Source organism: Thalassophryne amazonica, chromosome 18 (assembly GCF_902500255.1).
Source record: "Thalassophryne amazonica chromosome 18, fThaAma1.1, whole genome shotgun sequence".
In the NCBI taxonomy this organism is placed as follows: Eukaryota; Metazoa; Chordata; class Actinopteri; order Batrachoidiformes; family Batrachoididae; genus Thalassophryne; species Thalassophryne amazonica.
This window is the reverse complement of record NC_047120.1, coordinates 42,393,216-42,421,138: the sequence shown is the minus strand read 5'-3', so window position 1 is coordinate 42,421,138 and position 27,923 is coordinate 42,393,216. Positions and strand designations below refer to the sequence as shown.

Sequence of the window (27,923 nt, the reverse complement as noted above, 5' to 3'; positions counted from 1 at the left end):
TGTGTGTCATGTCCATCCAACCAGCTCCCGTGACGTCCTGATGCAGAGCCATAATCGGAACCCAACGAAAATATGGATCCGGCATTAATGTCCCCTGCTGGATGATGTGCGCTGCAGCCAGAAGGATGTGGGGTCAGATTCATCTGCGATGCATGAAGAAAGCCAGTCAGGCGATGGGCCTCACCCTCCTGCAGCAGGCAGTGCACATCACATGGTCAAATAGTCAGAAGGTCAAAAGGTCACCGGTCGGCTTCAGCAGCCTCAGTCCTGTCCACATTCATCGCTGTACATGTATGCTTCCTTTTCTAATGTAACTTTTTTGTTTTGTCTGAATCATTTAAGATTTTACAATATTTCATATAGATATATGTACCATAAGATGCACCCAAGTCTGGCATTAAAAAAAAAAGCTGTCATTCTTGGGTCTAAATGTAATGTAAGTCCTTCAAATTGAGTTGTTGTAAATTTGTCCAAGTTAGTCCGGCCTCACTACAGTTTGGATGATAAATAAATAAATAGCAACACAGGCTTTGAAAGGTGTCAAAATGCCAGACTGTAGCATGCCCCGCCCCCTCGAGCATCCCCTCACCGGTCTAGGCCGATGAGCAGGCGGCTCCTCTCCTCCTCCTTCTGGCTCTCATTCTTCAAGTCGGCGAACACCTGAGTGAAATAGTGCGGGTCCGAGTTGATCTGGAGCATCTTGGCGCTCATCAGGTTGATGATGGACAGGCAGCGGTCCCAGAAGGTCTCCTTAGAGCTCTCCACTAGGAAGGGTTTGAGTGGGTAGGAGATCTCGTTACCCATGTAGGAGTAAGACAGGTAGAGGCAGGTCAGCAGCACGGCTTGTAGCTCGTGCTCTGTGGCTACCTCGGAGGAGACCACGTCGCGGCACAGCATGTAGACAAACACCACGTTGGCTGGCGTGATGAAGCCCTGGTCTTGCCAGCCTTGGAGCAGAAGGGAGCGATCCACACTGCGCAGCCACAGCACCGGGTCTGTCGGCGAGAGGTGTTTCAGCCGGTAGCTACGCCGGCACAGAAACTCCCCGAGGCACCGCAGCAGCTCGCTGGTGGACGCCTGGACAATCACTCGCTTGGGGGTCCCGGGGACCACATTGGAGTTGGTCAGCGGGGCCTTCTTGACTGATGATGATGCTGTGTTGTTGGAGTTCTTGGTGAGAGCTGGAGTGCTCTGGTCCTGGGTGAAGGTGGATAGGTTAGCACATGACTGTGACTTCTTCAGGTTCTCGTTGTTGAGGTGGGTGACATTGTTCTGGTAATTGCCGTTGGGTTGCACCTTTTTGGACCCTTTCTTCTTGGCTGACACCGCTACGATCCGCTTCCACGGCAGAACGTTGATGAGCGAGTGGCGCTTCAGGTTTTTTTCTTTGGCGTTCTTGCTGTTCTGCACGGCTGTGTAGTGGCCCACTGTGGCCGGCCCATCTTCAAAGAGGGCCGCTTTCCGGTAGCTTGGTGACAAAGACAGCACGGTTCCCATGGTGACGAGAGGATGGTGTCCAGGGGCTTTAGCCGCGCTGGGTGGGAGTACAGTCTACCAGACGAGATCCTGCGGGGCTCAAAGCCTCAAGTGCTTTTTTTTTTTTTTCCAGATGTGGGAATTCCAGCCTACAGGCTGCTGGGCAAAATAAAGACGAACAGAACCTTCTTGCTGTATTTCAACTCTCTGGCTCCCCAGACTGCCACTGCTGAGAAAACACACACACACACACACACACACATACAAAAATAAAAATAAAAAATCAGAAGTGCACAGCAGATCCCTCGCTTTGATCAATTTGTTTTTTTCTGACTGATCCGAATGATCAGTAAATGGTTAAATCAGCATATACGTAATTCAAAGATATGGATCCTTTGTGTCAGTAATCAATGTGATAAACAGCCTAATCAAATCAGTGATGCGGCTTAGTGATGTTTCTTCTTCTTCTTCCTGCAGCTTGGAATCATTTTGGGGAAAACTGAAGCCACGGAAGAAGAACAAGAAAAAAACACAGAAATAGTAATTGTGCATCAACAATTGTGACTTTTTTTATGTAAATATAGATCATATTTTACCGGCCCTGTCCGATGACTGAGTCAACCCTGCGCACCATCGTCTCAGTAAAATAGGAGCTTTTTGAGCGCGCACACCGTGTTACCGGGTGAAGGTCGCGTTCGATGCTGAGGGACTCCGCCTATGGGTGCATCAAACTGATCTCCTACATCGTCCTTCCTCTGATGTGCGACCACCAGACGCACTGACGAGGCTTTCCGCGACGTAATTGTCCTCTTTACTGCAGCGCGCACAGCGTGCGGAGGACCAAGGTTAAGTCCTACATTCCGTCACCCACTATCCACCCGGTAATCGGTCTTTTTTTTTTTTTATCGCGGATAAACGTTAAATTAGAAGCGGATTTGATTTTGAGCAGTAATTTGGCTGTGATGATGAATCGTCGCTCTCCGTGGTGCTGAAACGGAGCGTCCGCTCATTAAAGGCGGTGGCTAAATACTGGGGGAAAAAACATCGTTCATCCTTTCCCGTATTATTATTCTTGATCATTATTATTTACTATCAGATTCTCCCAGTGGTACCACAAATCTGCATCTAAACATGAGCATTTTCACTAGAATAGACCAAAGCGAATCGATCATACCTGTTTGTCAATGAGAAAATAACTGCGCGGTGACGATGCTTCCTGTCCCTCTCTGTTAAAAACAACAACAGTACAACGAAAAAAACAAAACAAAAAACAAAATAGGATTCAGGAAAAAACCATCTCGGAGGATGTTAATCCTAGTTCGGGTGGCACAAAAATGATGAGCGGCGCTGCTGCTGCGCAGTCGATAGATGCGGAATGGATGCTGAGATGAAGATGCGCTCCTCGTCCTCCAGGTCCGAGAGATGCGGATGCTGAGAGCGCGGGTGTTGTGTCAGTGTGAGGAGTGACGCAAAGGCGGTGGTGTGGCGCCGCTCTGTGCCTGCCGTCAACCCACCGCACGTGAAACGAACCCACTGACCCCCATCAGCAACCAAACAACACCAGAGGGATCATAATAACTGTGCTTATTTATTTTCTACATGTTCTGTTGGCAAAAATAGAATTGAATCTGTCCTGCATTGGCTCCACTGGCGGCTCAAGTGTGGGACTTGTTGGGGCTACGCTCCCCCCCCCCCCCACCGCCACCAAGATGATGGTCATTATTATGATCATTATTGGCATTCAAAATCCGAAATTTTTAGTCAATTTTTTTTTCACATTCTCTGACTAAAACCCCAGTTTCCACGGTATCCAATTTAATTCTATTCAATGTAATCATCTTATAAAGTGCCAAATCACAGCAAAAACTGTCTCAAGGTGCCTCAGACAAAAGAGTTCAACATAAAAATTTAAATAAATAAATAAAAATAAAGGTTACGTAATTAAAAACAGAAGTAAAAGAATAAAACAGATACAAAATTAAAACTATTCATAACAAAGAGAATAAAAATAGATTTTAAGTCTTAACTTAAAAATGCCCACAGACTCCAACTGCCTCATGGTTGCAGGAAGACCATTCCACACAGCAGGTGCATGATAAGAAAAAAATCTCTTTGACCCACTGACGACTTCTTCACCCTGGGAACACAGAGAAGTCCTGCATCCTGTGACCACAAAGCCCGAGCAGGCACATAGGGTTCCACCAGATCGGCTAGATAAGACAGCGCCAGTCCATGAACAACTTTATAAGTCAATAACAAAACCATAAAATCTGCTCTCAGAGAGACAGGGAGCCAGTGTAAAGATGCCAAATGGGTGTGATATGTTCAAACCTTCTGCTTTGTGTCAAAAGTCTGGCAGCAGCGTTCTGAACCAGCTGAAGACCCCTAATGCTGGACTGCGGCAACCCTGAAAATAGGACATTACAATAACCTAATCTAGAAGAAACAAAAGCATGAATCAGGGTCTCAGCATTAGCCATAGATAGGATGGGGCGGATCCTTGCTATATTTCGTAGATGGAAAAAAGCAGTCCTAGTAACATCCCTGATGTGGAGGTCAAAGGACAACGTGGGATAAAAAAATTACCCCAAGGTTCCTCACTTTGTCCGTATGATGTATGACACATGAACCCAGACTAAGCGCCAGCTGGTCAAATTGATGCCAATGTCTCGCTGTACTAAGAACCATCATTTCAGTCTTATCAGAGTTTAAAAGAAGGAAAATTACTAGACATCCAGCTTCTCACTGATAGAAGACAGTCCTCCAGGGATTTTATGGTAATGAGATTTCCCGCAGTTATCAGCATTTACAACTGAGTATCAGCCAATACTATTTATCCAGGCAATGGTATTTATGCACTGCACCCCAAATAACTCACGCGACACACATAATGCAATATAAAAGTCAGATGTGTGTGCTTGTCCCCACGTTTGACCACCCCCATACATACACAACCCCTAATCCCTTCAATTTCAATTTATTTCATTTATATAGCACCAAATCACAACAAAGTGGCCTCAAGGCGCTTCACACAAGTAAGGTCTAACATTACCAACCCCCAGAGCAAGCACACGAGCGACAGTGGTAACGAAAAACTCCCTCTAATGATTTGAAGAAGAAATCTCAAGCAGACCAGACTCAAAGGGGTGGACCCTCTGCTTGGGCCATGCTACTGACACAATTGACAAAACAATTTACAAAATTAATATTCAGGAAATTTTGCTGGTGCACTGGATGGAAGGGTTGCAGAAGAAGACAACACTCCCATCTCTGGACGGAGCCGCACCTCAAACAGAGAGAAAAAACAGAATCAGGTGTCAGAAAGACAACAAACACCGTATAATTTGTCAGCATTAAGCAACAAGAAAAAGAGAAGAAATATTCAGGTGATCGCCATCCACTAGCCCTATCTTCACTAAAAGACCCAGAATTTAGATAAAGTTGAGGCTGCGGCCCGCTCCGTTTCCTAAAAAAATGAATTTAAAAGGGTAAAAAGCATAGTAATATACTATGCCAGTATGCTAGCCATACGAAAGGGAAAATAAGTGCTTCTTAAGTCTGGACTTCACAGAATGTGACTGTTTTATTGATGCAGGGAGATCATTCCACAGAACAAGGGCACGATAAAAGAAAGCTCTGTGACCTGCAGACTTTTTATTCACCCTAGGGACACAAAGTAGTCTTGCACCCTGAGAACACAGAGCCTGGGCCGGTACGTAGGGTTTAATTAGGTCAGCTAAGTAGGGAGGTGCCAGTCTGTGAACAATTTTATAGGTTAGTAGTAGAACCTTAAAATCTGATCTCACAGGGACAGGAAGCCAGTGAAGAGATGCCAAAATGAGTGTAATGTGGTCAAACTTTCTGTTTCCTGTCAAAAGTCTGGCAGCAGGATTTTGAACCCATTGGAGTCTCCTAATGATGGACTGCAGTAAACCAGAAAATACCACTATTCCCCTCTCCCCCCACTATATACACAACCTCCAATACACACACAGACACACACAAGCCAGATGTATGTGTGTCTGCCTTTGACTAGTCTGTTGCCCAGTAACAATAACCTCTGCAACGTTGCTCCCCCCACCCCCAAAGCAATCACAGATCTCTATGATCAGTCACGAACAAAGCTCATTGGGCATGATGAAAGTTCACCAGTCAAAATCAAAGCTCAGTCAGCAGGATTAAAGTTTATCAATCCAAATCAAGGCTCAGTCAGCAGGATTAAAGTTAATCAGTCCAAATCAAAGCTCACTCAGCAGGATTAAAGTTTATCAATCCAAATCAAAGCTCAGTCAGCAGGATTAAAGTTTATTAATCCAAATCAAGGCTCAGTCAGCAGGATTAAAGTTCATCAATCAAGATCAAAGCTCAGTGAGCAGGATGACAGTTTATCAGTCAAGATCAAAGCTCAGTGAGCAGGATTAAAGGTCAACTGTCAACATTAAAGCTCAGTCATGATCAAAATTCAAACTCAGTAATCAGGACCAAACATTTCCACCATGTGTAATGCATACTGTATGGCCTACTTTAAAACTAATGAAGCCTAACTGTTGATTTGCATTGCATTTGTCATGAACAAGCGATTATTTTATTTAGCACCATCCAGATCTTTGAGTTATCTTTGAGTTGCCTATAGTCTCTTTGACAGGTATTGAAAATTTCATGGAAAAATTCCACACGGTTCCAGAGATATGCACAAAATTTACCCCAAAAATAGCACTTTTTTCATCAATTTTGTATGACATTGATATTTAGCATTATCATTTAAAGTTGAATGTTAAAGAAATAACCTTGTATTTTGTCAGTTTGTTTGTTTGTGCTTCATACAAACACACAGTAAAGGTAGAAATGTCATTTCCTAGAAAAAAACATCATGTTTCTAAAGCAAGCGTAACGCTGAGAATAAGTCCTTGATTTATTTGTGTCAAAGCCTTAGCTATATCTCCTACTCTGCTTCAATAGAATAATTATATTACTTGTTCAATAATACCAGGAACTAATGGACAGAATTTCTTTGTTTCAGGCTTCTGCAGACTAAAGAAGATACCTCCAACTGTTGTCGCAAGCGTTACGCTCTAGCACATTATAGTATATATGCACTGCTAATTTCTACCAATGACTGAACCGAGAACAATAGAAATATTGAAACTCTGATATATAACCATACTTAAAATTATAACATTTCACAAAAATGACCACTTTTAAATTTTGATGGTTATGTCACACTTTGGTTTCATTATTTTTGAACTAGGCCATATTGGCTAAAAACAGTGGCGGTGCCAAGGGGGGGGGGGGGGGGGCTTGGGGGGCTTAAGCCCAGCCAATAATTCTGTCAATAATGTGAATAGCGACTGACATATTTGTGGATCTCGACTGCAGTTTTGCGCTGAGAATGTCTCAATATTGCGTAACTGAGCAAAGTGATGAATGTGTGTGTTTGGTGATCCACCAATGCTGAATCACCCTTTACAAACAGAATTTTCAGTTTTGCAAATAAACATTTATTTGTAAAAACCCACACATGTTACAAATCAGAAATTTGTGTTTGTGGATCACAAAGCATGTGTACAAATCAAAGGATATTTGTAAATCACCCCCTGTGCATTTGCAAGTATTAATGAGACAAATTTACCTCCATACTCCAAAAATTTAGGTTTCTTAAATATTTATTACGGCCACTCTTAAAACTTCACTTATCTTTATTTCTACCTATGTGCAAGTTTACTGACCTTGCAATCATTCTAAGTGACGTGTGTGTGTGTGTGCATTGATACCACATTTTAGAGGAGCACGGGTGACTAAAACATATACCTTGGTATTTATAAAGCAATTTACTATATATTGTTCATTTTGACAACATTTTGTGGAGCCGCTCCAACTTTTACCCCAGCCCCCCAACAAAAATTTCCTGGCGCTGCCACTGGCTAAAAACTGTTTGAGTTAAACAGTTATGAACTTCAGTTTGGGTTGTGTATGAAAGGAAAATCACTATGTAAATGTAGTCCATTTACCATTTCATAAATATTCATACCTTGACAAACACAAACTTTAGACCTGTTGTCCAACAGACTCATCTGGTTCAGATTCAGTAGTTCTGGATATTAAAGCTGACCCAGAGCATTATATAATGAACTGTTATACTGTCAAATTCAGGGATCTCTCATCTACCATCCTGGCCTGTCAGAGACGAAGCAATCACAAATCTCAACAAAATCTCACACCGGGCAACGGCTGGGTAACCTGCTAGGTTTTATGTCTTTAAAGAAAACTAATATCATAAAAACATTTGTACTCTTTGCAGAACATTACCCACCTGACCCTGTTTATTTTATTTATTTATTTTGAGGATCACAATGCGAATACGTCTTTTGACTTTCTTGTGTCCCCTTATCCTCTGCATTTATTTCAAGTGTCAGTATTGTATTATTTATTTCGTTTCTTTTTATTTTGTTAAACTACAATACCCAAAGATCTTTAGTTCCCAGCATGCAACTATGTCTGCGTTTACGGAGCGTTACGTACGTTTTCATTCAAGGAGTATTTGAATAAGCAAGATGGCGGCTGCAGCCGTGGTTGAGTTTCAGAGAGCTCAGTCTCTCGTTAGTACCGATCACAACGCTTCTATCGATATTTTACATTCAATAGGTGGGTGTTCTCTCGGCTTTCTGATGTGGGATCTGTTGTCGTTATTATTACTGTAATTTGTTCAATTGTTAGTCGAATTTAGCGTGCTAGCTTGCCGGTCATGCTGACTCACTGCTGCTAAAGCTACTGGTAGCTAGCTGCACCATTAGCCGACGTGCAAACTTTAGGCCTGATCTTCAACGTGTAGAAGAACTTTATTCTGAGGTTACATTTCGAATTTGTAAAACTGATCTTTTGACGCAACGGGCTGCAGTTATCCACTGACGCACACAGAGCTTTGTGTAGTCATGTTAGCATGACGGTTAACTTCATTGTTGTCAAAAGAATTGATAGAAATAGAAGACAATTTCCAGTTGTTTGTGTAATGTACATGTCTGTAAGATTATCCTGGGATGTTATTTTCATGTAACATTGTCAGGTTTGTGTGTTAGTACATATGAATCTTTGGCAGAATTACAGTGTATGGATATATATATAATGTAGCTTTTTGTCTGTGGTTTGAACAGTGAGGAGAGACGTTCAGGAGAACGATGAGGAGGCTGTCAGGGTTAAAGAACAGAGCATCCTGGAGCTGGGGACACTACTGGCCAAGACTGGACAGGCCGCAGGTAACTGACAGGTTCTTTTTGAGCTCTTGTTTGTGTTCAATTTGTGACTGTTTTGTTTTTAAATCATCTTAAATGTAGGCTAAGCTTGGATTGTTTAAAAAAAAAAAAAAAAGCAGGTTATATTTTGCCAGATACGGCAAACACACTCCTAGCGATATTTGACCAGATCTCCTCACTGATTGGCTAGTTTAAATGACATCATCGTAGAGTTTATTTCAACATGGCCGCGGTCTCGGCAAAGTTGAACTGGACGATATTTCGCTGTACGTGGTACTGGCAAAATGGTGGGTTGCGTTGTTTTGCCGGCCATCTAAATTTATTCACGATGGAACAGAACGGCCGCGGTTGGGCGAGAACTTAAAGGCAATCAGAGTTTAAGATCTCCTTATATCATGGTCAGTGAGAATTCCATGTTTAACTAGCGTGCATTATTTTCGTGTATACGCACACGTAGTTCGGCGAGTTAGGTCACTGAAATATCACTCTGCTCTGGTCGTCACCATAGCAACACGCAAATCAGTTCGCACAGATCAGCTGTGTTTTGACAGGTGAATGACAGAAACGTGATAAAACATGGATTTCCAAGTGAATTTTAATATTTTTGGCCAAAATAAAACATTTGAGGAATGGGAAGAGGAGGAAAGCAAACTGGAAGAACAGCAAAAGCAATGGCATAAAGATTTAACATCCGACAAACTGGACAAGATTGAAGACGGGAAAGAAGAAGAGAACACAGAAAAAGTTAACAAATAAATATTTGTGTATTAGCTCTCTGTGTGGGACCATGGTATAAGCGGATTAAACAACTCAAAGCTGTGGATTATACGGTTTGAATGCACTTCGGAATAACACCACTCCGCTTCATGTTGTGGTGTTTTAGGCTCCGTGTCGTGCATTCAAACCGTATAATGCACGGCTTCTCGTTGTTTAATCCTTACTTATTTCACATTCATGATAGTAGCTTGATATTGGTGATTTTCATTATTCCAAATTGGCATATTTTACCATTCACTATTTTCAGGGGTGAACTGATCAAAGGTTTTGCAGACACTGACAGAGAAAAAACAGGATAAACACATGCTGACGTGGACTTCTGTATTTTCGTTTGTATTCTGTCTTGAATTTGCAGATTTTGTTTATCATCCCCGCCCTACACAGAAAATTACCAAGACTGTAAAAATTATTTCCACCGTACCCGAAATTATTTCCACTGCGTGGTGAAAAGCGCTGGTAGACATAATTTTGGGACGGCGGTGGAAATAATTTTTGCCACATGGCGGAAATAATTTTGGGCCTGGCTACGCCACGTTTTGGAGCTGCTTTTAGCGTCCGAGAATCCCTCCGACACTAGGTGATTTTCTGTTCCGATTCAAACGACTTCATGGCACCCAAAACAGCATAGAAGCCCTCCACCAGTCGGTGATTTTCTGTTCCGATTCAAATGACTTTATGGCACCCAAAACGGCATTTAAAGATGGAAAATTAGCACCAACACTCAGTGCCGAAGGCGCCGCAGCACTCAATGCCGAAGACGCTGCCATGTTGATACCCTCTCCGATGATGTCGTTTGAACTAGCCAGTCAGCGAGGAGATCCAGTCAAATATCACTAGGTACGTGTTTGCTGTATCTGGCAAAATATACACTGAGTAAAAAAAAAAATCTCCTATGTCCTTTCTTAACCACTTTTCCTTTACCTCGGTGGAGAAGCGGTCATGTAAAGATGAGAAGGAGAATTCATGAGACCTTGAGAAAAGGCCATTATGGTGCAAAAACGATCACTTCATTATGTAGGTGACCGCAAATCTGAAGTGAGATCACTGTCATATGGAGACTAGTTGCACATTGGCAAGGTGTGGCGGCATTCTTCTTCAGGTTTAATAATTTGACGACCCAACTGTTGGATTTCAGTGAAACTTCACTCAGTGGTAAGACACCATATAGTGGAGCAAATAGGTATGTTTTTTTGGGCAGTCATTCACTTGATGATACAAACATCAGATTTACCATGAATGTTCTTTCATAAATCAGTGTCTGATGGGGGGAAAAAAGTGCTAGCCACTAAAAAATCCAATATGGCAGCCAGGTAGGTGGTCAGTGAAGAATTGCACAAGGCTCAAAATTTTGAAATTCTCCAATCATATTGAAAAATATGCCACATTATTTGTCTAATCATAAAGATTCCAAAAATGTACTACTGTGACTGAATGTTATGGTGTAAAAACAGCAAGAATGGTGACAAAGGTCAATTTCAGTTTGGACAGGGGCATATGTTATATGCATTTATATGTTATATGCATTTGGTTCCATATGTTTGGTACCATTGCACTCTGCACACACACATGCATGCTTGCGCGCGCGCACACACACACACACACTGCACTGTAAGATGTCTGGGGGTTGTTAGCAGGATGCTAGAATGAAAAGCTGGACTTTTTTCGCTGCACTGATGAAGTACAGTCTTTTTTTTTTTTTTTTTTTTTTTCCTCTCTCTTTTGGTCTTACACATGCGCACAAGCGCTGTTCTGGCTGTGTGAGCATGTACGCACCACACGCGGGTGTCGACACAAGAAATATTCGTACCATTGAACTCATAAACATTCATTATTTGTACAATAGATGTTTATTTTTATTGCATTTCTGCAATGACATACTGGTGGCATTTTTCAAACAGCTATACACAAAAAACAACAGTAGCTTTAAAACAATGAACAGCTTCACAGGACAGCAAGACCTTCTTAAAATGCCAAAAAAGGTGCTTAATAAATTTTTATTAAGATGCTTAATGCTTAGTGAGGTCTATTAGTTTTAGATATGTAAACAGGCTATTATTTATTGCACCTGTTGATATCCATTACTGAATGTCTGTGTCCTTATAGTGTGGTACCTCTTCCTGATAGCAGAGGAGCAAACGGGGAATGTCCCGTGTGGCTGTTGTCCTTGCAGATGGCCCGTGCCTTCCTCTGCAAGCACTCAACATACACAGAGCTTAAGTCCGGGAGCTCCGCTCCTACAATTCTCTGTGCTGTCTTCACCACCCGGGACAGATCTTTTCTGTCCTCTGCCATGCAGCTGCTGTACCACACTGTGCAGCCCTGGCAGAGAATGGTGCTTCTGTAGAAGTTCCTGAGCAGCTGTGGAGTCAGACCAGCCTGCTTCAGCTTCCTCAGGAAGAACATACTCTGCTGGGTTTTTTTCAGCAGGTTGTGGGTGTGTAATGTCCACATCAGATCCTTGGTGATGTGGATTCTTCCAGCAGGTTGGGCTCTTCTCTGCTGCTTATCGAAGCGAGCAAAGAAGAGGTTCGGGGTGTCGGGAAGATCTCTGTCCTGACTGATCTGCATGGTGTTTTTTATAGTCAGTCAGGGTTTTAATTCCTCTCCACATGCTGCGGGGGTCATGATTCATGATTAATTCAGGTATTTCATCTCAGAAGATTTACTACCACTGATTTTTATGCAGACAACTAGTGTGGCAGAGTGGGGCATGTCATTTTGCAAATTTCTTCACAGATCACTAGTTACTGCTTCAGCAAGTAAATTGGGCACCATAGTCTCATTTGAGGGTGGGTGCTAAAGGGTTAAAATATGATGCATATGATGCAGTAATCCTACATCCAAGGACAGCCCTTGTCTGTCCCCATCAGAAACATGGCACTTTCTGAGTTTTGGGCAGATTGCACTGCAAAGAAAAGTGACAATGCAGCAGAAAGTGGCATGTGTTGTGGTTTGTTTATGACCTGGAGATCAAATATATTGAAGCGGCTGTGCAGGCGAGAGGCCAAAGCTACTCTGTCAAGGTGTGTAGGTTAAAACTTGCCAATATGACCTCTACCATTTTCCTTGTCTTCTCTTCTCCACTGGGAACTGAAAAAAACTGCACTTTTCACGACTACTTCGGTGATTGCAGCCGAAAACAAAACGGTACACCTTGTGCTTGTGTTGTGAAATGGAAGACTGTCCCTGGAAATGGTCATATCCCGTGATATCATGCAAGGATTTCAAATGAAACTGCGCTGCCCCATTGCGCCCCCCTCCACCTTTTTTTTGGTGTGTGTTTTGTTGTTCAGTTTTAGAGAGTGTGGTATGGTATTGTGGAAGTTGATGACTTTACAGAGCCTTTTAGAAAAATTTACCTCTTCCTGTTGTTGTTTCTCTTGGTGGTTGGTGGTGTTGGTTCTTTTGTGGATGTGATGTCGGTTCAGTTTCAAACTTTGCAGAAGAAACCAACATTGAAGCACCTTTCCCAAGCATTTCAAATGTATAGAAGGGGCGGTGGAGTTATGTTTATCAGACCTTTGGCCTGACATTCTGCTAATTTTGTGCTGAATCACACAAAACACAGAGGTGTAGCAGTATTTTGTAATTCTTACAGGTCAGAGTAATTTATCTTTAATGTGGCTTTTTCCAGAACTCGGTGGTCTGCTGAAATTTGTGAGGCCTTTCTTGATTTCGATCAGTAAGGCCAAAGCAGCTCGACTGGTTCGGTCTTTGCTTGATCTCTTTCTTGACATGGAAGCAGCAACGGGACAGGAGGTGGAGCTGTGCCTTGAGTGCATTGAGTGGGCTAAAGCTGAGAAGAGGACCTTCCTACGGCAAGCCTTAGAGGTAAGAAGCTTTAAAATAGAACCGTGAAAACTATCACAGAGACATGTTTGAAAATGTGGTTTTCCAGAGACCAGAATCTGTTGATTAGTAATCAAGGTAACAGATAACTGCTAGCCATTTTACACTCACAGCCAGAACTGCATGGAGTTTTTGTCTTAAAAGCCAAATCCCAGTATATGTCCATTTTTAGTTGGGTTTTTGACTGTCAAAGGCTTGCGTGCTCTGTGGGAATTTCTTCTTAAAATTAACTTGAAAAATGTTCCAAATATCAAAACAAGCAGAAATGAACAACATGACGATTATATCCAGTCCAAAATGTGAGCAGGACCCCTTAATGCAGTTAGAGCTTGTCTCGTGATTTTTTTATGGTCATGTCAAGTTGGTCCTTTTCCTGGCTAACCTCTGTACCTCTCTGCTGTGCACTCTCTATTTCTGCATAAAAAAAACTAAACCCTATTGTTCTAGGTCAGCGGATCCTAATCCTGCTCCTCAGGGACCCTTAACCTGTTAGCACAGCTGATTGGCTCAGTCAGGTTTCTCTTGGCTCTTGATTGGTTGAGCACACCTAATTCCACGAATCAAGTCTTGCAGACCAGGGAAGCTAGGGAGACTAGCGATTGGGGGGAAAAAAAAACAATGTACAGGTTAGGGGTCCCTGGGGACTGAGTTTAACCACTGGTCCAGATCAAGACCTGGGAGAAACAAGCCCCCCAACCTTATACCAGAATGGAATACTGCAAGAAGATGCACTGTTGTTAGTGCTGGTAGGAAATTTTATATATATGTGTATATATATATATATATATATATATATATATATACACACACACAAATTAGTTTGGTAACCTCATTGACCCCTGACCTCCTTACACATGTGAATCTAATCATGAGAAAGGGTATTTAAGGTGGCCATTTGCAAATGTTTCCCCTCTTTGCATCTCTTCTAATGAGTGGCAACATGGGAGCCTCTAAACACCTCATATGACCTGAAAACAAAGATTGTTCAACATCATGGTTTAGGGGAAGGATACAAAAGCTATTTCAGAGATTTCAGCTGTCAGTTTCCACTGTGAGGAATATAGTGAGGAAATGGAAGACTACACAGTACTAGTTAAGGCCCGAAGTGGCAGGCGGAGAAAAATCTCAAATAAACTGAAGCGAGGATGGTGAGAACAGTCATAGTCAACCCACAGACCTGCTCCAAAGACCTACAACATGATCTTGCTGCAGATAGTGTCTCTGTGCATCGTTCACCTACTCAGTGCACTTTGCACAAAGAGTTGCTGAGTGATGCTGTAATGCAGAGGAAGCCTTTTCTGCCTACATGCCACAAACAGAGTCGCTTGAGGTATGCTAAAGCACATTTGGACAAGCCAGCTTCATTTTGGAATAAGGTGCTGCTGTGGACTGATGAAACTAAAATTGAGTTATTTGGACATAACAAGGGGCGATATACATATCTGAAAAAGAACACACCATTCCAAGAAAAAATGCTTGCTACGTACAGTAAAATTTGGAGGTGGTTCCATCATGGTGTGGGGCTGTGTGGCCAGTGCAGGTACTGGGAATCTTGTTAAAGCTGAGGGTCACATGGATTCCAGTCAATATCAGCAGATTCTTGAGAACAATGTTCATGAATCAGTGACAAAGTTGAAGTTGCGTCGGGGCTGGATCTTTCAACAAGACGAGGGCCCTAAACACTGCTCAAAATTTACTAAGGCATTCATGCAGAGGAACAAGTACAATCTTCTGGAATGGTCATCTCAGTCCCCAGACTTGAATATTATTGAAAATCTGTGGTGTGATTTTTAAGCGGGCTGTCCATGCTCAGAAACCAACAAATCTGAGATGTTTTGTAAAGAAGAATTGTCCAAAATACCTTAAGCCAGAATCCAGACTCTCATTGGTAGCTATAGGAAGCATTTAGAGGCTGTTATTTCTGCAAAAGCAGGATCTACTAAATATTGATGTATTTTTTTCTGTTGGGGTGCCCAAATTTATGCACCTGCCTAATTTTGTTTAAAGAATTATTGCACATTTTCTGTAAATCCTATAAACTTCATTTCACTTTTCAAATATCACTGTGTTTGTCTGTTATGATATATTTAACTGAAATTGCTGATCCCAACAACCAGTGATTTATAAAGGAAAATCATCGAAATCATCAGGGGTGCCCAAACTTTACATACAACTGTGTGTGTGTGTATAAATTCTGGTCATTCATACATTGTGCAGAATTTTGTGTAAAGCATCAAGTTGACTTCAGGCTGCTTGTTGAACAATTGTTTTTGTCTTTTCCTCAAGGCACGGTTGATCTCACTCTATTTTGACACAAAAAGATACCAGGAGGCCTTGTCATTAGGTGAGTGCTTACAAATGTTTTCAGCATAGTGACAGACTTGTAAAAGCTGTCTCATGTTTTCTTTTTCTTTTTTTTTTTTGTCCTTTCAGGCAACAATTGATTAAAATTACTAAATATCCTGGAAATAATCAAATACTATTTTAGAAATTTTAATTGCATTTTAGCCCTCACTTAGGTTGTCAGGTAAATTTTGGTGTGTATTTTGATGAAAACTCTGCTCACTGTTGATGAGAAGCTGTGCTGTATGGCAGGTCTGATGAAAAGTCAGGAAAAACACCTGAAAAGTGTCTGGGAAAATGATTTCTTTAGTAGAGTTGGACCCCTGATTGAACACTATCACTTTGTTTTCCTTCAGGCTCACAGTTACTTCAGGAGCTGAAAAAGATGGATGACAAAGCTCTTCTCGTCGAGGTTCAACTGCTGGAAAGTAAGACGTACCACGCGCTCAGCAACCTGCCCAAGGCCCGTGCCGCTCTGACCTCAGCCAGAACCACCGCCAACGCTATTTACTGTCCTCCAAAGCTCCAAGCAGCACTGGACATGCAGTCAGGTTAGACCTCTTCACACACTCATTCAAAGTGATTCTAAAAAGTGCTGTGAGTGTGCTGGTTTTAACCACACTGATGATGTCAGCAGGTGATTTCATTAATGAACTCATCAGCGGGTGATTTCATTGGTGAACTCACCTGCTGAACATTCTTGAACATGTCACATCCAAGATAAATTGCTGTTTTTTTTCCACCCAGGTGGCTAACGGTGGAGTCCTCCATGCATGTATCATTCACATTTTGTTGTACACATGATTACTTCAATAAAAATGTTTCTCTGATGGGGTAAAATTGGGCATGATTGAGTTTCACTCAGAGTTCCTAAGGAACCTGCCCCCCCTTGCCCTGGTGCAAGTTCTCGGCACACAGGTCTTCCTTGTTACAGGGATCCCAGATGTCCGCTATTTTGTGGAATTCCGCTATTTTTTTTAGCCAAGATGATAAAACATTTGTTTTGATGGGTGAAAAGATGATCAGAATGCGTATTGCTCGTGTCGACAAGCTTTCGTATGTTTTGGTCGGTGTTAGTTGCTTCCGTTGACATTCGGGATCGCTCGGGAGTAAAATACCTCGAGACTGTGCGCAGTAAAATGAGAAAACAGAAATGGCAGCTCCCTTGCCATGTTTTTTGCTAGAAAACGTGCTAAACATCGTCGCATTTTTAGGTATATTATATGTTTAATAGGTTAAAATACAGTTTTGGTTTGGTATCGCGTAGTGCTTTTGTTTTGATATAATAATGTGTTGCTCGCTTGGGCGAGCATGCAAGTATTCATATTGTAAGATGTCATGGAAGAAAGATATCCTCCAAAAGAGAAACAGCGGGACAGTGACGGCTTTGAATGCAGGGAAAAGGAATTCATGGAATTGGTCGTGGTTGGAAAAACAAGTCGGCGGATGCCCGCTTTCGGATTTTGTTTTAAAACACAAAGATCCGGGGAAAGCCCTTTGTAGTCTGTGCGATGGAAAGGTGATAAACTATGGTGGCAAAGGTTGGCTGTCACTGAAACAACGTTGCGAGGGAAGCAAGGACGCTGAGAAGAAGAGATTGAGAAAACAGAATTACAAACTACCTGGTGAATCATTTTCATAAGTTAAAATTCTTAGTAAGGAATGATAGGGCATATATACTACTGTTGGCCAGTGCTCTTGAAACAAAAGCTCATGCAAACAGGGTGGCCAAGAAACTTTCTAAAAAGGCACTGCTTAAACACCAAAAGAAAGAGAAAGCCAAGTCACAGAAGCCAAGGAAGAGATCATCTGATTCCACTGCAGTACAATCTATCAAAAAAAGAAAGATTTAAATCCAAATGTGTCAAGTTTTTACTATACATCATGTACATTTGTATACAAGGTCTATTAGAAAAGTATCTGACCTTATTATTTTTTTCAAAAACCATATGGATTTGAATCACGTGTGATTGCGTCTGACAAGCTTGAACCCTCGTGCGCATGCATGTTTTTCCACGCCTGTCGGTTGCGTCATTTGTCTGTGAGTAGGCTTTGAGTGAGGAGTGGTCCAGCCCCCTCGTCGTTGTTTCATTGCCAGGAAATGGCGGAATGATTTGGGCTTTTTTTCCATCAGAATTTTTTCAGAAACTGTTAGAGACTGGCAGCTGGAAACCATTAGAAAAATTTATCTGGCTTTCGGTGAAAATGTTACGGGCTTGGTAGAGAATAAGGAGTGTAACTGTCGCTTTAAGGACGGCCCCCAACGGCGGTGGGGCGCGCCGCGCTCCGAAGCCGCCATCGACAGGCTGAACGACCATTTCATTTCTAAACGGATGACTGTCTGGATCCGTGACCATCGTGTGCCATTCCTCTGGTTATCACAAGAGCTGGACATCAACCATTTTCCAGCAAATTTCACTTTTAACAAGAGATTTTGTCATGGAAAGCCGAATGGAGGCTTTGCACGTCACGATGGATTCGCTACTGGAGCGAGACAAAACCACCTCCGTTTTGGTCTCACAGGACGGCTTTGAGATGGCGTTCAGACAGCTGTGGGTGGTTTTTCCATCGAGTGATTATCCGAGAAATTGTGGATGTGCCTGGAATTGCCAGAACATGTCCCGTGAGGCTTCATCACGGCGTTGCTTTGCGCCATGCGGCACCGCCTCCGCTCCTCTTTCCATGACAAAAACTCCTGTAACAGTGGAATGTGCCGTTCATTTCCAAACTGGACGCTGTGTTTTATCCGGGACGTCGTCTGACTAGCACAGGAATTGTGAAAAGACGTGGACATCAGCACTTTTTCGGCACATTGAGACAGACGTGCGGAGGAATTCTGCGCGTCGCGGCGGTGCCGCATGGCGCAAAGCAACGCCATGATGAAGCCTCACGGGACATGTTTTGGCATGTCCAGGCACATCCACAATTTCTCGGATAATCACTCGATGGAAAAACCACCGACAGCTGTCTGAACGCCATCGCAAAGCCGTCCTGTGAGACCAAAACAGAGGTGGTTTTGTCTCGCTCCAGTAGCGAATCCATCGTGACGCGCGAAGCCTCTGCTTGGCTTTCCATGACAAAATCTCTTGTTAAAAGTGAAATCTGCTGGAAAATGGTTGATGTCCAGCTCTTGTGATAACCAGAGAAATGGCACACGATGGTCACGGATCCAGCCAGCCATCCATTTAGAAATGAAATGGTCGTTCAGCCTGTCGATGGCGGCTTCGGAGCGCGGCGCGCCCCACAGCCGCTGGGGGCCGTCCTTAAAGCGACAGTAACACTCCTTATTCTCTACCAAGCCCGTAACATTTTCACCAAAAGCCAGATAAATTTTTCTAATGGTTTCCAGCTGCCAGTCTCTAACAGTTTATGAAAAAATTCTGATGGGGAAAAAAAGCCCAAATCATTCCGCCATTTCCTGGCAATGAAACGACGACGAGGGGGCTGGACCACTCCTCACTCAAAGCCTGCTCACAGGCGAATGACGCAACCAACAGGCGTGGAAAAACCCATGCATGCGCACGAGGGTTCAAGCTTGTCTGACGCAATCACACGTGATTCAAATCCATATGGTTTTTGAAAAAAATAATAATGTCGGATACTTTTCTAATAGACCTCGTATAGCTATCATCAGGCTTGGGGAGTAACGTAATTAGGATACAAAAAAAGGTAACTGTTTTCCGCTACAGTTACAGAAAAAAAAGACATATTCAGATTACAGGTATATTTAGTAAAAATGGGGATTACTTCGCAGGATTACAGTTTTAATGCAGTTTATATTATCCAGGGTTCTAGCTAGTGCAGACTTGCGTTACGGCCCGTTATGCTATCATTTTGGACCGTTATGCTTATTTTGGACCATTACGATTTCAATACAGCGTCTGTATTCAACCGTTTCTGCAGCGCGACTCCAGTTTGAAGCGTGAATTAAAGCAATGCTTCGATTCAATGGCTCGTGGCTCTTTGATTCGCTGCTCTTCAGAAGCGGTAAGTCAGCTTCTTCACCCCTCTGAAAGCCATTAAAATATCATGAGTCACTTTTATGTGGATTAAAGTCACTAACTGGGACTCTGGTCTTGTTGCATTCGAAAAACGAGAATCGACCTCCGTTTTGTCACAGCTTCAAATGCTGCGCGGCTCTCCGCTCGGAATTAATAACTTCAAAACGAATCGCCTTTTTAAATAAAATGACACCTCTTACAAACGTTGCAATACAGACAATAAACTACAATTGACTAAAACGTTTTTTCCTCCCAAAATGAGACGTGTTGCATTCTTTATAAACCTGACCTGCAGCACATCTGCAAGAGCTCAGCTCATAGGTACGGAAAGACATTCATGCCAATAATGTCTGATAGGAAATGCTTTTGACAAAAACTAACCGATTTTATTTCTGTTTATGTCCAGAGATCAAGGATCCACCATGTAGAGTTTATGTCCAGAGTTTAAGGATCCAGTAACCAATTTCATATTTATTTACTTTAAGACTCAATAAAATGTTGTTCAATTTAATCAGCTTATAAAGTGCCAAATTACAACAAAAGCCGTCTCAAGGTGCCTCACACAGAACAGTTCAACATAAAAAATTAAAAAAAAAAAAAAAAAAAAAAAAAAAAAAATCAAATACCTAATTAAAAACAGAAGTAAAAGAATAAAACATAACAAAATAAAAACTACTCATAAGAAAGAGAATAAAAATAGGTTTTAAGTCTTGACTTAAAATGTCCTAGACTCCCGACGGCCTCACTGAGGACCATGTACTGGCTAACCCAGAATGAGATTGCCCACTCAACAAACTTCCCCAGCCTTCTGGACATGATGAAGGAACTTGGGCTGTCGTACCTGGCTTTTCCCTTTTGGGTACCCCTAGAATGGCCAATTTTTAGCTTAAATTCTCAAAAGCTGCCCCCCTTCCGCAGCTTCCCGTCCTGCAGCTGCTGTTCAACGCAGCTCTTAAAACCATTACAATACATTTATATACATATTATATTTTTACACAATTATCCTTTATTTACAGAGTTTCATTCATGAAGTCAGTGGTGTGTGTACTAATCTCTATGTGTGGGTGTGACTGTGAGCGGCACAGCGCGGGTCATTATAATCTCATTATTTTAAGGTGCAAATTTAAAAAAAAAAAATCTCCAGTCTCGAACAATTTTAATCACTTACGACAAGTATTTTAACTAGACATTGGTCTAGCAGTGGAAAATATCAACTAGACATAAGTGAAGAGTTAATGGTCCGTGTCATCGGGCGACACAGGTACGGCAGGAAACATCAACTGTTTATCATCCAAATATCATGGACAAAGTGACAAGAAGAACCAAAACCACTTACTTATGGAAGGAAATATTTTCTCCCTTGTTCCCTCCGTTGTGGCTTTGCCAACATGTGCAGCTTTCCGTCATATTCCACCTGTTTCTTGAACTTCTATGCACGCAAATCACTAACTTGCCCGGAATTAAATGGCGACCACGCCTCCTTACAGTATTTACTTAATGGTTTTCATTATGCTTTTGTTCTTATTTTGAAAGTTCAATAAGTGGACTGATATGTTAAACATGGTGCGAATTTACTGAACAAGTAGTAGACTTTTTTGTTTTGTATATTGTTCTGCAAGCCACTTTTAATTACAAATTCATCCGCACCACGCCTGAGTTTCATTATCCTTCATTTGTTTGGCATTTTTTGTTGAAAATGTAGCAGGTGAACACTGGGTGTGTTTAAAACAATATTGTGGCGCTCTTAATTCATAATGTGAAGTAAAACGGAGCATGCCATGTCAAAGAAACTGGGTTTTTTTGCTTAATAAACTGTACTATGTAGTCAAGACTATTTATATTTAGTTTCTTTTGTCTGTATTAGCATATCTGATATTGGAGTAATCCAGAAGTAATTGAAAGTAATCAAATTACATTACTTTAATATTATGATACTTGGATTACGTTACTGATTACATTTTTCAACAGGTAACTAGTAACTTTAAAGTAACCCTCCCAACCCTGGCTATCATATATTCATGACTTATGGTGATAAAGTGAAGAGATTTTCAAGCGAATCAAAACATTGAACTAATGAAATAAACAATGTATGTTGAACATTTTTGCATTGTTTATATTCAGTGATATGGTGAAGTGAATGGCTCAACAAAAACAATGAACATTTGAAAAGCACTATGGATGCTGTTGTACTTTCTTGGAATGGCTAATATTGATATGGTGATATTTTCTCAACAAAACACTGAGCTATTGATGCAGTGGTACAGTTGCATGAAAAAGAAGTGTAGCTCAGTTTATGGCATCTAATAGATAGAAACCACTGGTAAGTTTTCTTGCTTTTTTACAAAATTGATATCAAGGAAATGTCTTCAAAAGCACCCTGAAATGGAAAAATCGCTTCAGCTTCAGGGTGTGTTGCCCCCTGAACCCCCAACAGGGGCGGCCCCCTTGACCCCTGGCTAATATTTTCCTTTTCCTCTATTTTATTTTTACCTGGCTGGGATCCCTGTTGTTATGAAATGTATTTGTAAAGCTGACATTCATCTTGTGTTGATTGCACTGATCATACGCATAACCAGTCATTGTTGAATAGATGAAGTGGCTTGATGCTTGTCCAGACATTTGGGCCGTCACAAAATACCCTATAAATCAAGGCGACTTGGAACAACCAGGATGCTGCATCAAACTGTTCACTGTCTGTGACTGCTAAGGTAGCTGATGTGGTGCTGGATTTGGCAGGATGACTGTCATCAGTCGACAGCGCGTGCAGCGCATCAACTCTTTAATAACAGCTCTTGCTGTTTTACTTGTAAAACAATTAGTTGTTCAGCCCCGGGCAGAGTCCTGTTACATGATCTACAGATCTCACAGATTTCATGTTTTATCATCTGCTGCAGGGATCATTCATGCAGCCGAGGAGAAGGACTGGAAGACTGCCTACTCCTATTTCTTGAGGCCTTCGAGGGCTATGACTCCATCGACAGCCCAGAGCCATCACAGCACTCAAATTACATGCTTCTCTGCAAAATTGTGCTGAACTTGTGAGTAATGTCTCAAGGTTTTGTCTGGTGCTTTGCTAGGGTTGATGTTTATGACCTGACCACCTAAACTAAATGTTAGTTAGATAAACTTTATTGATCTCACAGAGGAGAAATTCACATGTTACGTCAGCTCTTAAGAAAACACACAAGGTGGGTGCAAGTAGAGGAAAATGTTCATCGAACAGCATGTGCAAGGAGTAAGTAATAAGTCCAGTCCAGTTTGCTGTTGAGGTGAACACCCAGGTATTTGACACTGTCCACAGTCTTTGTCTTCCCCTGGATGTTCACCGGTGGATGAGGTGGTGGTTTCCTCCTGAAGTCGATCACCATCTCCTTCGTCTTACTGGTGTTGAGACACAAGTGGTTGCACTCACACCAGTCCACAAAGTCTGTGATGACTGACCGGTACCTCCAGCTCGTTCCCCTCAGACACGCGACCCACAATGACAGTCATCAGACAACTTCTGGAGGTGGCAGCTGTCTGTGTTTGTAGGTGAAGTCCGAGGTGTAGAGGGGTGAAGAGGAAAGGCGAGAGGACGGTGCCCTGGAGGGCCCCGGTGCTGCACCTTACCACTCAGACTGGCAGCCGCACGTACTGCATGCGGTCAGTGAAGGTAGTCCGATGGTCCAGGCAGCTAGGTGTCCATCCACACCTGCCTCCTCCAGCTTCCCCTCAGCAGTGCCGGTCTGATAGTGTAAAAGCGCTGGAGAAATCAAAGAACATGACTCACAGTGCTCCCGCCGGTCTCCAGGTGGGTGAGCACACTCGTTGCAGTAGGTAGATGACAGCGCCGATGTTGGGCCTGTAGGCGAATTGCAGTGGGTCCTCCCGGGTGTCGCTCACACACGGTGTGGAGTGAGACAGGACGAGCCGCTCCATGGTCTTCATGAGGTGTGGAGGTGTCAGGGCAATGGTCTGTAGTGGGCCGGTTCTTTGGTGTGCTGTGTTTTGGGAGCCGGGACCACACAGGAGGTCCTTCCACAGGGTGGGGACCACCCCCAGGCTGAGGCTCATGTTCAGCAGAGATTTGGGGTAGAGAAAGGTGGAGGTCGCTAACCTTTTCTTAGCCAGGATAGACTTTTCTGTTTTATTCCTTCTGCCAAAATCAATATGCCATCGCCATAACAGATGTACCGGGGTGACTTTGAGCAAAATGGGAAAAGCCAAAAGCAGTCACTTGATGAACCTATATGGATAAATCTCTGAAAAGTGGGTGTTGTAACCTTGCTTTCAAAAGTCAAGCTTTTGAGAATTCAGAACTTTTTTTACTTCACATATACACTATTTTCAAATACTCATTCACACGGTTTCTAACCTTACAAAAAAAAAACAAAAAAACAAGAGAATAGTAACATTTGAAACTCTGAAAATATGTTGGTGAAACAATCCAAAGAAAACTCAAATGCAAAATGATTGTAGAGATTTGGATTTTTTTTTTTCAGTCTGTCAAACTCTACAAGCCTTCAAAAAAAAATTTTTCATTCCTCTGGATTTTTTTTTTTTGTTTGTTTGTTTTTGTTAGTTGTCAAGCTTCCAAAAAATGTTTTTTCCTTCCATTTTGAGTTAAAACATATTTACCCCCATAGTACACTGTTTTCCGCAAGAACTGACAATGATTAAGTCCAAGAGTGAGGAGGAGATTTTGAAATCTAAGTTGCACTTTTGCAAATATGTTTTAAAACAAAAAAGATTGGCAAATAGAATGAATAATGCAAAATGCATCAGGTAGATCCTGCTTCAGTTTGAGCACATCAGTCCTCTGTACATCATTTTCCTCCTTGCAGTAAATAACACATAAACGTGTGGTGTTGTATGTAATAATACATTTTAATAGCTATAATGTTTCCTGTTACAGAATGAATGAATACTTGTCTGTAATTAAAGACCATATATTGTGTGCAGTTATGACAAAATAGCTTGTCGCTGAATGTGTTAATTAAATGTTTTTTTGACCACGTAATTCTCATTTAACCAAAAAGTGACTGTCTTTGGGAGCCCTCTTGTGGTGAAGTGTTGGTAGTGATTCTAAAGCTTTTGTTAATATTGGGGTCAGATGTGTAAAGTCTTGGCATTAAGCTTTGGAATAATTAATTCAATTATTTTTCTGTCTTTTGAATGTTCCAGACCTGAGGAAGTCCAGTCTCTGATCAGTGGTAAACTGACTTTGCGATATGCCGGCCGCCAGGCAAGAACACCTCATTTTGTACCTGTAGGACATTAGGCAGAGTATTTTATTTAAACCTAGTAGCTAATCTTTATTTTTTCCATGCACATTTGTATTGCAGTTACATCTGTTTGTTTGCTTGTTTTACTTATAGTGTTAAATATTTAATTTAATTTAATATTTAATTTGCCTACAGCTGCTTCTGAACACAAGCAACTACTAGATTTACAGATTGAAGTCTCATTAATCATACGCTGTTAATGGTTTGTGGATATGCTCAAAAGCAAACAGCGTTGCCATCATTTGTGAGAGCCTGAATGTTTACAAATGTTTAGCTAAATATTTGAAGGCGTCCTGCAGTCCAGATCCTTTTTAAAGATTGTCCTTCGGTTGTTGACTATCTGTTGTCTGAGTAAATGGTGTTCTGCAGTTTATCTATAGATGTGGCACTTGACAGTCTTTGTTTTTATCTGTCTAGACAGAAGCACTGAAAATGTGTTGCCCCAAGCCTGCAAGAATAGATCATTGCAGACTTTGAAAAGGTAAGATGCCTTCAGTGTTTGTGACTTTTCATACTGGTGAAATGAGATGGTCCTCTTTAAAAATAAATAAATAAGCTGCTGTTGTCATACAGCACACAGAGGCCAAAACAGACCATTTGAAGTGTTGATTGTTCTGTACATTGGCTTACTCCTACAGCCCTAACAGAGTACACAGCAGAACTGCGAGACGACCCAATTATCAACACCCACCTGGCCAAACTGTACGACAGCCTGCTGGAACAAAACCTCATCAGAGTCATTGAACCGTTCTCCAGAGTACAAGTAAGGAGCTGCTTGGCTCATAAAGGAAACTCTGCAGTGCACACTTTGTACTGCAGAGTTTCTTACAGATTTGTACAAAGACTTCCTTCGGGTTTAATGCAACTGTTTTTCTGAGCATATTAATGGTTTTAAGTATTTTCCATGTCAGCCTGCCTTTTTTTGTTTAGTTTTCCTGTAATTATTTGGGGCGTTTAAAATGTTGCATTCCACTTGTCATTGTTTATGCATAGGTGATTTACTTTACAATTGTTTCCAAATATCAGCGTCTTATGGCGTTCATTCTTCTTCAAATGCCTGTTAAATCTCATTTTTCCTTTTTTTTTTTTTTAAATTTAACAGATGGAACACATATCAGGGATAATCAGTTGTCAAAGGTATGAATGTTTGTATCATGAGTGATCATTTTCCTCCATTCAGACATGGATTTATTACAGATCACTCTGTCCTTTTAGGGAAATGTTGAGAGGAAGTTATCACAGATGATTCTTGATCAAAAGTTTCATGGTAAGTGTTCGATTCCTGTAGCAAAAATAAAGTTTGTGTACTTGTACTGTGTGTCCACAGGAGTATTCAGTGTAGCTTTTTCCTTTTGTGACACAACTACAGGAATCCTTGACCAAGGCGAAGGTGTGTTGATCATATTTGATGAGCCTCCAGTGGACAAAACATATGAAGCAGCTTTGGAAACGATTCAGAACATGAGCAAAGTTGTGGATTCACTTTACAACAAAGCCAAAAAGCTAACATAGGTGAGAAATATTTCAAATGCAAATTGAGTTTTTGGCTTTTAACAAAATTCAGGTTCTGCTTTTCAACTTGTGTACATCAACTGTAATGTGTGTTTTTTCTTCTCTGTGCCCTCAGAGCAAATACCCTCAGCAGTGTGATGGAAGATGTGTGTGTGTGTGTGTGTGTGTTTGAACGGTGTGTCATTTTAAAAAGGGGACAGGGGAGATCAACAAGTCCTACAAAACAGGATTCACCCGCTTCCCTCTCAATGGACAGTTTCTTCACTCCCACTCCTTAATTTTAGACCTATTTTCAGGATTGTGTGCAACACTCAGCGGCCATGTCAGGCCATCAGGGAAAACTGTGCAACTACAATAACAAGGAAAAACTGATCAGATTTAAGAATAAATGTTTATCTGCTATGAGTTTGGGCTTCCAAAGCCTGAACGGACTCCACTGCAACCTCAAAGGTGCAACATCGTCCCTCCGGGGCCTCATAAATGAAGCTCATGTTTACTCGTCATGTCTTTCAGAAGCACCTGGCCAGTCAGCTCCCGCTTTTCTTTTTTAGGAATATGTATCTTGGTTTGTGTGTGCCCTCTATCTCTTTTTTTTTTTTTTTCCTCGCACAAATAAATGCCACAGTTAATTTCCCCACTGTATTTCAGATATTTATTGAACTCTGATTTTGTTTTTTGTTTTAGAAGCAAGTCAGATTGGTTGCTGCAATCTGAACCCCCCCAACCTACTTATGTAAGAATAACAGAAGTGATGCCATTTCACCAACAGTGCCACATTTCTTGGCACTTGTGTTTGCCTCAATTTTGGGTGCAATATAAACAGGGATGCAGAAGCAGAAATGTATTCATTGCTTCTGTAAATTATCCCCAAGTGAAAAATTAATCATTGTTTAGTTTCTAGTACTAGTGTGGTATGCTAGTAACCAAACGATTTATATGGGTTTGACAATTTTTTTTTCGTCTTTTCTTATAAATGCAATTTCGAAATAAATATTTTCTATTTTAAAAGATTCTTTTGTTCTGTGTGCACACATACTTGCTGCTTGATTGGCCACTTTGTTCCAGTTTTAAATTATAATGACAGGAGATGAGTCATTGAAATAAATGGGATTCACCCAACAAAGAAACGTGACTAGGGAGGGGAGTATATTGTCAGTGAAACAAGAGAGTCCACAAAACTGCAGTCAGCCCACTTGAACAGTGATGAAGTCTCTTCAAATTTGTGTTCATCACACAGTAAAGATGGGGGGAAAAATGTGTGTAATTTGATTCAGTTAAATTGACATCTTTGTAAGTGAAATGTTTTTTGTTAAGAGTTTCAGGACTTTGATGTGTCAGCACCATTTTATTTGAAGCTTTCTGAACACAAAGGGTGCAATTAACTATGATTTAAAGGTAGTGTGTTGGTGTTTCTTACAAAAATAGAGTATACCATTCATAACCACCTTTTCATT

The 27,923-nt window shown here is 41.6% G+C and overlaps 2 protein-coding genes across 3 annotated transcripts; one reads left to right on the top strand and one right to left on the bottom strand.

The window, feature by feature from the left end:
- Positions 1-250: 250 nt before the first annotated feature.
- cdk5r1b (cyclin-dependent kinase 5, regulatory subunit 1b (p35)) lies at positions 251-3,822 on the bottom strand. Of its 2 annotated transcripts, none has more exons than XM_034194271.1 (2): positions 3,805-3,822; positions 251-1,588 (listed from the first exon to the last, which is right to left on the bottom strand). In XM_034194271.1, the coding sequence occupies exon 2, from the start codon at positions 1,495-1,497 to the stop codon at positions 586-588; it is 912 nt and encodes a 303-aa protein (XP_034050162.1). In that variant the 5' UTR covers positions 1,498-1,588; positions 3,805-3,822; the 3' UTR covers positions 251-585. The 2 variants fall into 2 exon arrangements, with proteins under 2 accessions (XP_034050162.1, XP_034050161.1); XM_034194270.1 differs by lacking the exon at positions 3,805-3,822 and adding an exon at positions 2,651-2,760 and having other exon boundaries at positions 251-1,705.
- A 4,189-nt stretch (positions 3,823-8,011) lies between these two features.
- On the top strand, positions 8,012-26,831 carry LOC117530574 (26S proteasome non-ATPase regulatory subunit 11B-like). Its single transcript, XM_034193463.1, is given in 13 exon segments — positions 8,012-8,118; positions 8,625-8,726; positions 13,135-13,331; positions 15,636-15,693; positions 16,049-16,243; positions 22,588-22,638; positions 22,641-22,731; positions 24,857-24,951; positions 25,596-25,720; positions 26,060-26,093; positions 26,171-26,224; positions 26,327-26,469; positions 26,585-26,831. Coding segments are annotated over 12 exon segments (1,236 nt in total). The 5' UTR covers positions 8,012-8,027; the 3' UTR covers positions 26,585-26,831.
- Positions 26,832-27,923: the final 1,092 nt, after the last annotated feature.